Genomic DNA, 14,634 nt, shown 5'->3' with positions numbered 1-14,634 from the left:
ACTTGTAAAGATAAATTACAAGGGACTGATATACTTCCAAATCAATCAAGAAATTACTAAAATACAGGAGAAATTATTAGATCTGGAATCCCACAGTAGAAAGAGTAACCTCATAATAAGAGGAATGTCTGAGAAAAACTGAGCAGCGGGATTTGATAAAGACTGTATAAAACATTTTCAACTCACTCTTAGACCTAGAACAGCAAGATGGATTTATCATCATAGAGAGGGCCCATAGAGCTCTAAGGAGATCACAAAATGTACTCCAACTGAGTCAAATTTATGTAAAACTATTAATTTATCAGGATCTAAAGAATATTATCTTGGTTTTCAATGAAAGCCCAACTTCCTATGGAATGAACACAAAGTAGCGCTTGCTTCTGGATCTACCATAGCAAATAAAACTTGCCAGACAATAACTCACCTTATTGTTCTTATCTAATTAAGAAGAATAATTCTTCCAAATGTCATTACATGCTAAACTAACTTTTACAGTATCTATCTAGAAGTACTCCATTACAGACCTAGAAAAAGTTAAAAATAAAAAGCCGTTTGTATTTTTCATTCCCACCTGAGTAAATTCTTTGAGTTTAACTGTAACCTAAATTGGCTAACATGTAAAGGAACCACCATGGTTGCGCTGCAGTTCAAGGTGACTTCTTACTCATATCTATAAATTTGTTTGTTGCTCTTTCGGTCTGAATGAAGGGATGTCACCTCCTAAGACAGCAATGCTTTTGACTGTAGATTACTTACTGTTTGTATGGCTGAATATTTGGAGCCCATTTATGTACAGTCTGTACTGAAAAAAACATATCTGCCCCTGTATTTTCTCTTGATTGCAGGACGTGGAGGGAAGCTATGAATGGACGGGCTGTCTACAGCTCCCTGTTATGGTCGACAAATGTTTATAGCATTGCTTAATTGAATCAATGTTCTGAAATCGGCTCTGAGATATGACTGGTTGCTCAAAGTACTGTGCTATGAGTCGCTATTTTCTTTTGGCCACGTTCAACATATTCTACATTTATTGAGAGTTAAAAATATAATGTTTTGTCAAAGAATTTTGTCTTTTACAGTTATTAGTCAAGAATGACTCTCTTGTTCTTTGAACATTTTCTAGTTGTTAAGACTTGTGGTATATTGATTAGGATTTAGTAATAGACATCTCAAATGCATTGCAATGTATTCTTAGTGTGCTTACAGTTAGCTGATAGTCAAATCTTAGTTTTTAAATTTTTAAAAGGTTAGATGTGATGTCCTATCTCGCCTTCATTATTAACTAGTTATAAAAAAAAAAGTAAAGTAAAAAGTAGTTCTAGTATAAGAGTATATTTTTTCTATATTTATTAACTGCTGCTGCTGTTATTTACAGCTATAATATCTAACAATCCTAAGGAAACAAAACCCTCTGGGTTCAAGAAATGTGTGAAATGTTGTCAAAAAATGTCGCTGATTGAGGGTCACACCATTTGTGTGCATTGTCTTGGAGCAGTTCACTTGTAGGAGTCCGGTGCCATCTGTCACTCTTTTAGCCATAGAGTTCTGCTGGAAAGAAAGAATAAACTCATTTTGAGAGATCTGATGAACCCCTTTAATGAAGTTAAGGAAGGTCAGTGTTCTTCAAAATTGACTAAATCCCCTTCAAATTCTGAAAAGTCGAGAAAGAGGTCATCATCTCTGAGTGCTCAACCAGAGCCATTCAAAAAGTTGTCTAAAGTGTCATCTCCAGACCCGAAGGCTGTCTGGCCTGAAAAATCTGCTACCTCAGCTCCTCCTGTGTCAGTGCCAATGGAGATTCATTTGCGGAGCTAGTCCCCAGAATTGGAACTGGTTTCTCCCATTTTGAGATCCCCTTTACTACAGTCTACTAGAACTCCTGATCCCTCCTCCTGATCCTCCAGGAGCCTCTGTGATTATGATGTGGATCTTGTGATGTGGTGGCTATTAAGGACACCAGCACTAGCCAATCTGTTGTCAGCTCCAAACCAGAGGGATTCGGAACTGACCAAGCCTACCCTTTCACCTTCGATTCCTCTGATCCAATCTAGAACGTCGGAGCCAGAGTGTCTTGAACTTATTGTAGTGGAACTGTCAGAGCTAAGACCTATCCCAGGAGATAGGATCTTTGGTTCCGACTACTGCTCCGGCATCCTTGGTTCCGTTGAACTCAAGGACTCTCAAAGCCTATGCTCTCTGGTCGGGTCCAGGGAGGAGAGCCAGATCGGACAGTTGTTGGATCCGAACTGGACTGTCGGGGCTTAGACCTCGGAGCCAACCCCCTTGGTTCTGGGGATGCCCTCTCGTTCCTTGGAGCCAGGAGTTTCCTCAGATCAGGGGCGGGAGGTATTCGAGGTGACAAGGAGAGTACTGTCTCCACAGACAGGTCCACTCTCAGGTTCAGACATTCTTCCCCCAAAGGCACTGGTGTCTATCTCAGCACCACTGCATCCACAGAGACATGAAGACCGTAAGCCTCAGAGATTACAAGCAGCAAGAATAAATTTGCTTTGACTTCAATGATTTCAGTGTGGTTCAAGTGTTTTTTGTTTATACATCATTCCTCATTCTGCAGATCAGACTGTTTTGTTTCCAGCTGTTCTTCATCACATGCCATGCTGTCCCAATGAGTGAGTTAACCAGTACCTCCTTTCCAGGTGGGGAAGGAGTTTTATTCAAGGATATTCATAGTACCAAAGAAAGAAAACACTTGGAGGCCAGTTCTAGATCTTTCTTTCCTAAACCTGTTTGTGATTTTGCCCAAATTCAGAACGTGTCACTTCACAACCCGTTGCCTTTTCTTCCTCTCTCAAGTTTCCTGGTAACATTAGACTTACAAGAATGCTTATCATCACATTCCTATTCATCCAGACTTCAGGCACTTCTTATGGTTTTGTGTGTCTGGATCACATTAGCAGTTCTTTGCCTTACCTTTTGGACTATATAGTCTACCAAGAGTGTTCACAAAGTGTCTATCTCCAGTTGCAGCTCATTCCAGGCTACATGTTATCCACATTTTTCAGTATTTATATGACTTGCTTGTCTTTGCAGAGTCTTTTTCAAAATGCCAGGCATCTTTCTGTTGGGTGAGAGATCTCTTTCACAAGTTGAGATTCCAAAAGAACATTCAAAAGTCTTTCTTGACTCCCTCCCACAGGATTGTGTTCCTGGGATTTCAACTAGACACCTCAGTTCAAATAACTTTTCTTCCAAAGGAAAAAATAGTTTTCTTTCTAAATTTTTTACTCAGACTTCAGTCACAGTGAGGTAATACCTCATGATTTTGGGCATCATGGCATCTGTGATTCTCATGATCCCATGATGACAAGACTCCACATGAGAAAGATACAGTGGTATCTGAAATCTCTTTGGACCCAGCATCAACACCTTTTATCCTTTTAGAGCCCAGTAGAGGGATTTGTCAGAAGAGAAATCTGTTGGTGGAGACAACCACTTTCCTTAAACCAAGGTCTCCCTTCTCCCTCCCTGTTCCAAAGCAGTCAGTCACCACAGATGCTTCAGACTTTTTTGGGGAGCAGTTTAAGGAGAGATAAAAGTGCAGGGGTATGAGACATCACAGACAGATGCAAACACATAAATATCAAGGACATGCTTACCCTGATCAAGGCATTCAATTCTCTGAACCATCTTTGGTCCCTGAGACCTCTTCAAGTGGTTACAGAAAATGCCACAGTGATGTGGTACATCAACAAGCAAGGAAGAACCATGTCGTACCCCCCTTTGCAGACTAGTCATGTTAGCTTGGGATATAGCTTCACATAATCTCACTCTACAGGTATCCAATATTCTATCAGAGCAAAACTGTATGGCAGACAAACTGAGCAGGACCAACCAGACCCTCACGAATGGAAACTAGATCTAAGGAGTCTTCCAAAATTTGATCCATTTGTGGGGAGTTCTTCCTGTCTCCGCAATCGACTGGCAAAGTTCTGTTCCAAGACTCTATGCAAGAAACCTGGAAGACAGGAATGCTGCTGTGTGCCTTTCCACCCTGTCCACTAATATCCAGGATACTTCTGACAATTCAGAAAGAATCCCCCAAAATCATTGTGGCGACTACCTTCTGGTCCAGGCAACCATGGTTATCCCTTCTTTTGGAAATAGCTTTGGGCAATTACCACAAGCTTCCTCACAGAATGGATCTACTCACACAAGAACAGGGGGTGTTTTTACACCTGGAGGACATAATCTTCACTTGACTGCCTGTATGATAGGGTGTTAATTCCTTTTAGGCACATGCAGCAGGTACTAATGGAGGCAAGAACGTCTGCTACTAGAAAATCATATATTAGCAAATATAAAAGGTTTCCTAGTTGGTGCAAACAACATAACCAGCACCTATTCAAGACCAGTTGTTCTTTGGTTTTACAATATTTGTGTGAGTTACTATCCTATGGATGTACTTATTCCTCTAACAGCATTCATTTGTTGTCTATTTCAGCATGTTTGCCCATTGATCCTCCTCTTTCAAGGCAGTCGCATATCAAAATGCTTTTTTAAGAGGTTGTGTATAAGAGGCCTCCAAGTAAATTGGTGGCCCCTCCTTGGGATCTTAATTTTGTGTTACAGAAACGAACACTTGCTCCATTTGAACCAGCTAATCTGGCTGACTTGAGGTTCTTAACATGGAAAACTGTTTATTGATTGCTCTGACCTCTTCAAGAAGGGTATATGAGTTACAAGCTCATATGGTGATTCAGCCCTGTATCATTTTCCACAGAGACAGGGTTTCTTTAAGAACTAATCCTTTTTATGCTTAAAGTAGTATCAGAGTTTACTTAAAGTCAAATTATCCATCTACCCATTTTCTTTCCTGAACCTAAAAATGAGGGAGAAAGGATACTCCATACCTTGGATGTCTACAAATAACTCATGTGCTGTCTTGACAGAAATAAATATTTCAGATCATCAATCAATTCATTTCTTGTGAAGGTTAGAAGAAGAGACAACCAGTGTCAAAATAGACTATTTCCAAATTGTTGTCTAAGGCTTTTACTCTCCATGCCAAACTTATTCCTGGCAGGGACAAGGCCTACTCTAGAAGGACCTTGGCTGCTTCTATGGGTTTTTTGAAAGGGATCGATTCTAGAAGTGTTCTAGAAGCTGCTACTTGGCCTCTGTACGTACTTTTACAAAGCACTATAAGCTGGATTCCTTCTTTAGGTCTAGATCATGCTTTGTAGGAACATTCCCCAGGGGAGGGGCTTCTGGGCCATTCTCCTTCCACATCCCAAATATAGTTAGCTGTGGTAATCTGCTGATATAGCTAAGGCGATTGCAGCAGTGATCAATATGAAGAGCATATTACAGTTGTACAAGTTGAACTTACCATAACAGTAAATATTTGAATGATCACTGCTGCAGTAGTTGCTGCTTTCCTCCACCCCCCTTGTTTTTTGGAGTGTTTTTATGCCAAGGTGTGGACATTTTTTTGTTATTCCTAGCCTTGTCCTTTCAATGCTCAGCCTCCCTCTCTCTGCTGGCAGGAAAGCTCTGAAGGGGTTTGCTCCCAGTCTTGTATTTTAGTCAGCTTTGCTCGAGCTGCTTGACATTTTGGGCCTGTGGAAGGTATCCTGAAGCTTTGGAAGCTGTCCAGCTGTTGTATAGCGGGTTATAACCCATATATTTAAGACTACTACAGCAGTGACCATTCCAATATCTACACTTATGGTAAGTTCAACGTACACAATTGTACTTTAGCCACTAGGTCTCCTTTACTCCTTTAGCCCATTAGCCCATTAAATTTCATTTCAAGATTCCTACAGAAAGCCAAGATGTACAAAACTAAGGTTGTTCTTGTAACCCATTATGGCTGTGTGAGGATTGGTTTCCTCTGCTTTGGCTGCATCTAAGAAAAAAACCCTTCCACATCCTTCTCAGCTGCTGTCTTGCCAGCATCATCCAGAGATCCAGTCCGTTTGGTTTGCTGTTTGATTTCCTCACTTCCAGAGATGGCCAAGGACCTTACACTCCCACCCCAAGTGATAAAATAAATTACAGCCTCTCAGAATTATTTCTTACCACCACAGGTTTACATCAGCCTTATTACCCCAACACAAGCTCTGTATAGCATTGCTAAAGGGAGTCTTTTATGCTATTCTAGGCCTCTACTGAGCTATCTTTCTCTGCCATGAGACTTAGTGCCAGTTTTTCCAAAACAAAATTTTTCTCCATTTGTACCTTTCTAGTTCAGTTAAAATTAAATTATTTTCCTGGAAAACATTTTTTCTACTGGACATCACCTCAGCCAGGAGAATCTCAGAGTTGCATGCCCAGCCATTCAAATTTCCCTTCGTATTAGTCCATGAAGTTAGCTTTTCTTAGAATTAACCCCCCTTTTATTCCTAAGGTTGCAACAATGTCTAATTTAAATCAGTCTACCCACTTGTATGTCCTTTTCCCATATTATTCTAATAAACGTGAAAATAGACTGTACTGCTTGGGCATGTACATGCAACTTAGAATTTACCTTCAGTGGACAAAGGAATTCAGACAGAATGACCAGTTATTTGTTTCCCTTTCTGGATAGGAGGGTCAGAAAGTGGCAAAACTTTCATTATCTAAATGGTTGTCTGAATGTATCACTTTTTGCTATTCTTCTAGCTACACATCTCTGCCCACTCGGCTAAGAACATACACGCTGTCAAGACTGAGGCTACTTCAGCAGCATTCCTTTGAAACTTGTCCTTGAATGAAATTTGTACAGCTTCAACATAGTCTACAATACATACATTTGATAAACATTGCAGTCTGTACACTTTATCCAGGTCTGGAGCCTTCTTAGTCATTTCCATTCTCCTTGCATTAGTACCCCCAGTTGTCTGCTGTGGATTATTTGCATCCATTCCAAAATATGGACAAGACCAGTCTCAGCACATAAGTTAGTATGTACCAGAATATTAGATTTAATTGGTCTGTATGTGCAATGCAAATATCCAGCCCATCTATACCCCTCCATACTGACCTTTTCAGGGGAGTCTAGAAGACCACCAGAGGCCTACACTGGGCACATGCCTGCTAAGTTTCTCACGTCCCCAGGACACTATCTGTCACCCTTTTTAAAAACATGGTGAGACTACTCAATCTGGAGACTAGCTGAATGCAATGTATTATAGACAGGGGAGGAGCTTGAGCTAGCCAGAGTTGTTATTGTTGCTATGGAGGTGGAGCTTCTTTGGCAAACAGTCCACCATTTCCAGTGTAAAGACAGAGATCAACTAAATGTCATATTCTGATATGTGCACAGTGTTTATATATTTTAAAGCAGCTGTTGGATTGAGATTTTTGTGTGACATTCAGTAAAGACAAACAAGCAATAATGCCATCCAAGGTGGGCATCACAAGGAAATAATTGGCAAGCCATTGGTGTTGTGAGGCCCAACGTTGCAGGCATTGGGCCTACTACTACTTTGCTGTTACACTGTACATGTAATTCATTTTGTTGCTTAGTAATTTGTGTAATGTGGATGTTAAGGTTGCACAGACATGACTGATATGTTTTTATGTACATTGTTTTAGGTACTCCCAGCCGTTGCATGAAGAGATAGCACTTCATAAGCACCTGAAACATAAGAACATTGTCCAATATTTGGGCTCTATCAGTGAAAATGGTTTCATCAAGATCTTTATGGAGCAGGTCCCTGGAGGTACAGTTGGGATTGATTGATAGCTTGAAGCAGTGTACTGTTTAAACAGAAGTTCTGCCATCAGCTCGAAAATAAAAATACAAAGATTAGTTAAGTGCCTTTAGGTAAAGCCCTGGTATTTTGTCTTCATATCTACTCTGTATCAGCAATGACAGTTTGTGTGATAGAGATATTACTGTGCACATACTTGTAAATACATGCACACGCTGTCTTGCACACGTACACAAACACATGTATGCATACACTGTCTAGAAATTGGGACATGATTCTTGTATACTGAAAGGAACATTATACTGTGCACATATGCATTTAAAGTGCAGGGATTCTTATTAGGGAAGAGTGGACACGCAGTTAAACACACACACACACACACACACACACACACACACACACACACACCAGAAGCATGTTGCCTATTTTAGCCCACTGGAGGGATCATGATTGTTTTGCTTCCTTGTTAAGTGTAGAAATGTCAGAACAATGGACTGGAGTGAACACTGCAGAAGCCCACTGAAGATAAGGTTATTTTTTTCTTGCAGTCTGGATGGGCTATTTAACACACAGTTGTATAAGTACACACACACACTCACTCGCAAAGATTATTTGGCCATACTGGAGACACCTCTCTAGGTGACTTCACACACACACACACACACACACACACACACACACACACACACACACACAGCTGGTGTAGATACTTCCTCTGGCAGGTTGGATAAAATGTTGTTCACACTGTGTGCCAGCCTAGTATTTCAACACTCAAATGATCAACTGCAACATGTGTGATAGTTACTGTGCAAATGCTGTTTTTATTTATTTTTTCACAGAAGATCAAAGTTCCAGTGTCCTAAAATGCTGGGCCTTGGATTTGTTGTTTGTGTGTATGGAGTAGGTATATGGGGTGTATACCCCCCCCATACTGGGGTACAAAAAGGGCCTGGTTTTTTTTTTTTTTAATATCCAACTTTATTGTTAAATACCTGAACCTGTTTTACTTGTGCATTTTTCATGCTTGGTGCACAAGTTCATACTCTGGAGAGATCATATTTATTTAACACAGTCTCCTTACTGTAAAATCGGGTATATATGACGCTATCGAATGGACTAAATAGCAAATGCTCTTTAGTCGATCCGATACTGTCGAAATGGCAAAATAGCGAAGTCCCAGGGAAAAAAATTGGCGGGCCGACTTCGGGACTTTGCCATTTCCTCCACCATGGTACGATCTCGGAGTTGGTATATTTAAGAAGGGGGGGTGTGGAGGGCAAAGACCCCCACTTAAATTTGTGTTAGTTTATTTTATTTTTTTTACGGAGCAGTGAATTTTTCCCTGGGAAAAATTCACTGTTCCGTTCGATATGTTGTTGTTTCGATATTATCGGTATGATGAAATAGCGTTAGCTATTTACATCGTATGATAATATGATATAGACACATAAAATCAGTGGTTAGACTTCTCTGAAGAGTTTACAAAGTAGGTCCTTTTCACTTGACAATCGTCTGACATCTTTTCCAAGTTATGTCTTAATGTACAAAGACCAAATAAAGTATCAGCTTGCACTTTTACAAATCATAAACACATTACAGGTTTGTATATGGATTTAAATTCCCTCATATTAAACTAACAAAAGTGTATAAAACTATAATTAATACAGTGTTAAAATGTTAGCAACTGGGCCAACCTTTATCACTACCTTAAAGAATTATATTCCCATGATTATAGTATTTCCAGGATGGATATTAGTCTCTGTTCTGAGGAATTTTTATTATACTCGCCCATAAACCATTATCACAGGGGCTTGTGTAACCCGTTTATATGAGACATAAACTGCATTTTTTCCATTTGTTTATGAGGTATTTCTCTCTCATCTTCCTTGATCCCTCAGCTCTCTGCCTTTAAGTGCCTTCATAATTAGGTTGACCTTCACTCTTCTCTTTCCTTATAATTACTTTTTTGCTACTATTGGTAGTAGTGATGTTAACTCTGTTGTGTCAAGGATTGTATGTCTTTTGACCAGCTCAGCATCATCATTTCCTTAGTAAGTGTGTTACTTTTCCCCAGTGTACCACTTACTAACTTCTCTGTCTTTGGTTTATATCTACTAACTTTGAACATTTCCAGAATATGTTGTCCAATGTTCCCCTCATCTGTTACTCATGTCTCCAGCAAGGACCATCTTCTTGCAGGAATATTTTTTGCAATGTAGCTGGTGTATAAAAGTAACTTTCTAAATTTTGTATTTGCATTTTTTGGAGACAAGCATAAATCTATTCAGTCTTGCCTCAGGAATTGTTTTTGCAACCTCTGATTACATTCTTGTCCAAATCTGCTCCCATGCTGTGAGTGTGAGGTTAGCAACACTTTGTATATCCTACTGATTATATTTTGTCTCCTTGATACTTCCTGCCTAGTCTCTGTTACGTACTCAGTTACTTCTGGTGTCTCCTGGCTTTGTTGATCTTGGGTGCTATGTGTAACCTCCATAGTTAGACCCATGTATGCTGAATGATCTCCCTTCAGTAAATTATACTTGTACTCTGCTTCCTATCAGGTCAGTATCTTACCTGTGTCTCAAATTTGCTCTCCATGTCTAGGGTCCTTGTCTTCAATCTCCATATCCTTGCTGCTTCCTTCCTTGTCTCATTCCCTACTTTTAATAAGGAGTACCTTAGTCATGCTATTATTTCACCCCAGCCTTTCAGTTGTTTCTGGTTTATTACTTTCTTTGCTGTCTGTTGCATGGATCTTTGTGAATATCAGACTCTACTGTCCCTGTCATGCACCTTCTCTATCCCAGTGTTATATTTTATATCTGCTGTATTTTCTGGAGACAGCATTTTACCTGAAAGTCTTGGTTTTGCATTAGGCTTAATAGTCTGAGCTGGGTTGCTTTAAAATATCTTTGCAGGTCTGGCATTCCTAGCCCAACTTGACTTTCTGCCATTGTAAGCTTTTCCCACTAAACTCTCTCCCTTTTATCCCAGAAAAAAAATATTTTATTTCCTCTTAATTGTCATATTGTCCTGGTGGGGAATATAATGGGCTTGATCTACATAGAGTATCATTGGTGCTATAAACATTTTTATGGTTTATATTTTATTGCCCATATCCATTGGCAATAGTTTCTACAGTCTAATTTTCCTGACTGTTTCTTCTCACATTTCTTTGGCTACTTGTTGTGACCATATCCTCAAATAATGCATTCTGGTATGCCCCAGAGGTATGTGAATCTCTGTATCAAATCATGCATGGGCTATAATTAATTACTATTGCTTTTATTTTTGATTCATTTATCTTGTATGTCGCTAATTAGCTGAATCTTTACAAAATCCACATGAGGATTTCTATCTCCTGTTCCCACCCCATTTACATATAGTATCATTTTGCCCATAAAAAGGGCTATTTTTGTCTGACACGGCTGATTTTATACACTATTGATTTATCTGATGTTTTCTGCCAGCATCTTTAAGTACATAGCAAATGGGGGGAGGGACACCCTTGCCTCTGGTGTCTTGTGCGTTAGTTTATATCCATGTGATAATCTAACCCCATGTTTCAGTTGTGCTACTGCTTCCTTGTAGATATGAAATATTAACTGTACATAGCCAAAGGGAGACCAATTGCCTCCATCTTTTTCCCAAAAACTTCCAGTTGACCCTGTCAAAACACCTTGTTGCCATCTAGGCCCATCATTGTATGTGATACCTTGTTCAGATGTTCTTTGTGTTTTACTGTTGCAGTCATTACACTTGGGTTATCTGCCTGCAGGTAGCCCTTAGTCGGCCCGAGTACCAAAGTCTTGGGATTTCTGCGTCGGTTGCAGTCTCCTCTTCCATGATGTCAGGTCGTCAGGGGTAAAAAAAAAACATGCAGCCGACGTCATTATATCAGTCTTTCTTGCCGAGAAGGAGCCCAAAGCAGTTCGCAAGTGCCAGTCAGCCACTACCTGAAGTTTTCATTTTTTCGAGTTTCAATCCTGAAGTCTTCTAAAGTTAAGTACCCCAGTAAGTACCCAAGTAAGGTTGGAAGGGTGGCCTAATGGTTAAGGTGTTTGCCTTGCTAACATAAGGTGCAGGGTTTGAGTTTCACAAGGGATAATTGGCTAGACTTAAAATAGCTCACCAGGGCAGTTAGCCTAGTACCAATCTATGAACCACTGGGGATTTTTTTTTCTTGCTCTAACCGATGTCAGAAAAAATTAACAATTGTCTTGCCTGTAGCAAGCAAATACCTCACAGAGATTTTCATTCTTACTGCGTCACCTGTTTAGGCCCAGACCACGATGTCCCTCGCTGTCAGTTTTCTGCCTTATTTAACACCCGAACCATTTGTCGTTGGGATATTTTTGTAGCTAAAGTCTTTCGCTCTCGTTCTCCGTATTCCAAAATGGCTTCAGTAAGCCATCCAACTACCGATCTTCCGAAAAAGTGCAAAGACAGAGACAGACGGCATAGGTCAAAAACTGTTGACAAAACTTCCGCTTAGCTAGTCACCAGTCCGCCGGTACTCAGTGAGGCGCCTTTGCAGCTGCTGATGCCCGCTTCTACAGATTCGCAGGCCTCTGCTGAGACCCATTCAGAGTCTGGTATGCCGCGAGATGCTTCTTCGACTATGGAACCTGTGGATGTCTCTACCTTGGATGGGTCCGGAGCCGCTGTGCAGGCACCAGCTTCTGAAGGTATATTCCAACCTACCAATATTCATATTTAACTGACAACTTCATTTTCAGCTAAAACTATTGAGTTTTTCAGGCCCAGAGTTCGCACTACACCTAGAAAACCGACGTCCAAAGCAAATGCTCAAGCTCCCATGCCACAAAAACAAATGCTTAGAATGGCTGAAGACCTTATTACTCTAATTAGGGGAAGCCAGCCTTCCCCAGCCAAAAGACGAAGAATTGAATTTCCTTCTGATTCTACAGACCAGGAGTCTGATTACTCTGACCCTTCTGATTACCAGGACATACCCTTATCTACCTATGAGGACACAGATGCAGAGGAATCCATTCCCTCTGCCGCCCCTCTAGAGGATTTTTCTATTGGTGAAACCTTGCATACCTTAAGAGGGCATTTCCATTGGGAATGCCAGGACTATCCTCAGTCCAAAAAGGTACTCGGAATTTTTAGATTTGCTTCAGTACAGGTCTCTAGCTATACCTCCTGTCCTGGATATTGTAGATGATGTCTTCATGGAGTCCAGTCTTACTCCTGATACCTTACCACCAGCTCCTAGAAAACCTGACATGTACTACAGAGTACCTGACTCTTACAAATTTCTCTTTAAGGATCCTACTGTGGATGCAGAGACCATTTCCCAGGTACCTAAAAGCATTAAGGCTACTACAGCCAAAAACCCTACCCCCTCGGACAGGGATTCTAGAGCTTTAGACAGAAGGGGTAAGAAGTATATACCACTGCAACTCTTGCCATCAGGGCTTTGAATTGCCAGTTTCACATGTTGAAGTACCAGCAACATGTTATGGAACTAATTAAACAAAAAAATGGTGTTACTTCCAGATTGTGCAGAAAATAAACATTTACAAGAGTTGATGCATTCTGCAAACCAAGTTAGTAAACATACTTTGCAGTGTGGGCTTGATGCCTTAGAAGCATCTTGCAGGGCTGCTGTCACTAGGTCTGTACTGAGAAGGCATGCTTGGTTGAAGGATCAAGCCTTGCCTGATCATGTCAAAGCAAAATTACTAGATGCTCCATTAAATCTGGAGCATTTGTTTGGCACAAAAGCAGTAGTAGTTCTTAAAAAGATGGAAGAAAAAGCTAAATCTATGCAAACCGTCAAAGATTTCTTACAGGTGCAGCCACCTAGATTCAGTAGGCATTGGCCTTCAAAAAACTGGTCCTTTCCAGTCCCTCTCAGGCCTTCTCAGTCCAAACCCAAGGGAAACAGACCACCAAGACTACAGTCTCGGGGTATGCAGAGATGTAAACAATGGAGTGTTTCCACCTCAAAACCAGGGAGTGGTAAGCCACCCTCATTTGGAAAAGGTTCACAATGACTTTCCAATTATCCTTCCCAGCCATGCCCAAGTACTTGCGCCCCTAGGAGGAAAACTTGCCCTTCATGCAAAAAACTAGATGTCCATTACTCAGGACCAATGGGTTCTAAACATTGTATCCCAGGGATACAGATTTTATTTCCACTCACTGCCAACTTCAAGTGGGTTGCCAGACCTTCCTCCAAACCAATGGGAAGAGACTCAAAAGCAAGTGCTTCCCCTTCTCTATATCAGGGCTATTCAACCTGTTCCAGTAGAACAAAGGGGACAGGGTTTCTACTCCAGACTGTTCCTGGTGCCCAGAAAAGAGGGCTCTTGGCACCTTATCCTCGATCTATCTATTCTCAACACCTTTCTGGTGGTCCTAAAATTCAAAATGCTTACACTGCAACAACTTCTTCCTATGCTAGCCAAGGATGCCTGGTTAGTCACCCTAGACTTAAAAAAAAAAAACAGGAACAAACCACTTGCTGACAAACAGGATAAACGCCCAGTGCTCCAGAAAAACTTGAATAATACTAATGAAACCAAAAGGAGCAACTAGGCTGATGCAGAGTCACAAGTAGAAATGAAAGGCAAAATCCTCAGGTTAAAATCCAAATGAAAGGCAAAATCCTCAGGTTAAAATCCAACTTTAATTCCACTGCAGGTCAGATAAGCGCTTTCACTCATTCATTTGAGCTTCATCAGATCATGTAACAAAGACCTTCAAGTACATAGGCTACATTTATACAGTTAAAACATCTCCTATTGGCTGCTTCTTGTTACATATTCATGAGTTAATCTAAGCTTAAAGATATATGCATATATAAGCATGCTGAGATGTATAAAATGAATATAAAAAGCATATAAAAAACATATCAAAAGAATCTATTTCAAAGGGGGTAAAAAATAATAAAATCTACAAACATTCCTCCCCTTTTTTTTAACATAGGTTAATGGAGGGC

At 40.4% G+C, this 14,634-nt stretch overlaps 1 protein-coding gene across 1 annotated transcript in view; it reads left to right on the top strand.

Moving 5' to 3' along the window:
- Nucleotides 1-14,634, top strand: part of MAP3K5 (mitogen-activated protein kinase kinase kinase 5) — a 2,923,819-nt gene that overhangs the window by 2,228,584 nt on the left and 680,601 nt on the right. The window contains exon 16 of the mRNA XM_044087116.1: nucleotides 7,540-7,667. Coding sequence (XP_043943051.1) covers nucleotides 7,540-7,667 — 128 coding nt within the window. The remainder of the gene's footprint in view (nucleotides 1-7,539; nucleotides 7,668-14,634) is intronic.

The sequence above is a fragment of the Protopterus annectens genome, chromosome 1.part1, assembly GCF_019279795.1.
Source record: "Protopterus annectens isolate FY-2018-M chromosome 1.part1, PAN1.0, whole genome shotgun sequence".
Classification (NCBI taxonomy): Eukaryota; Metazoa; Chordata; order Ceratodontiformes; family Protopteridae; genus Protopterus; species Protopterus annectens.
This window is presented reverse-complemented; position numbering and strand designations above follow the sequence as displayed.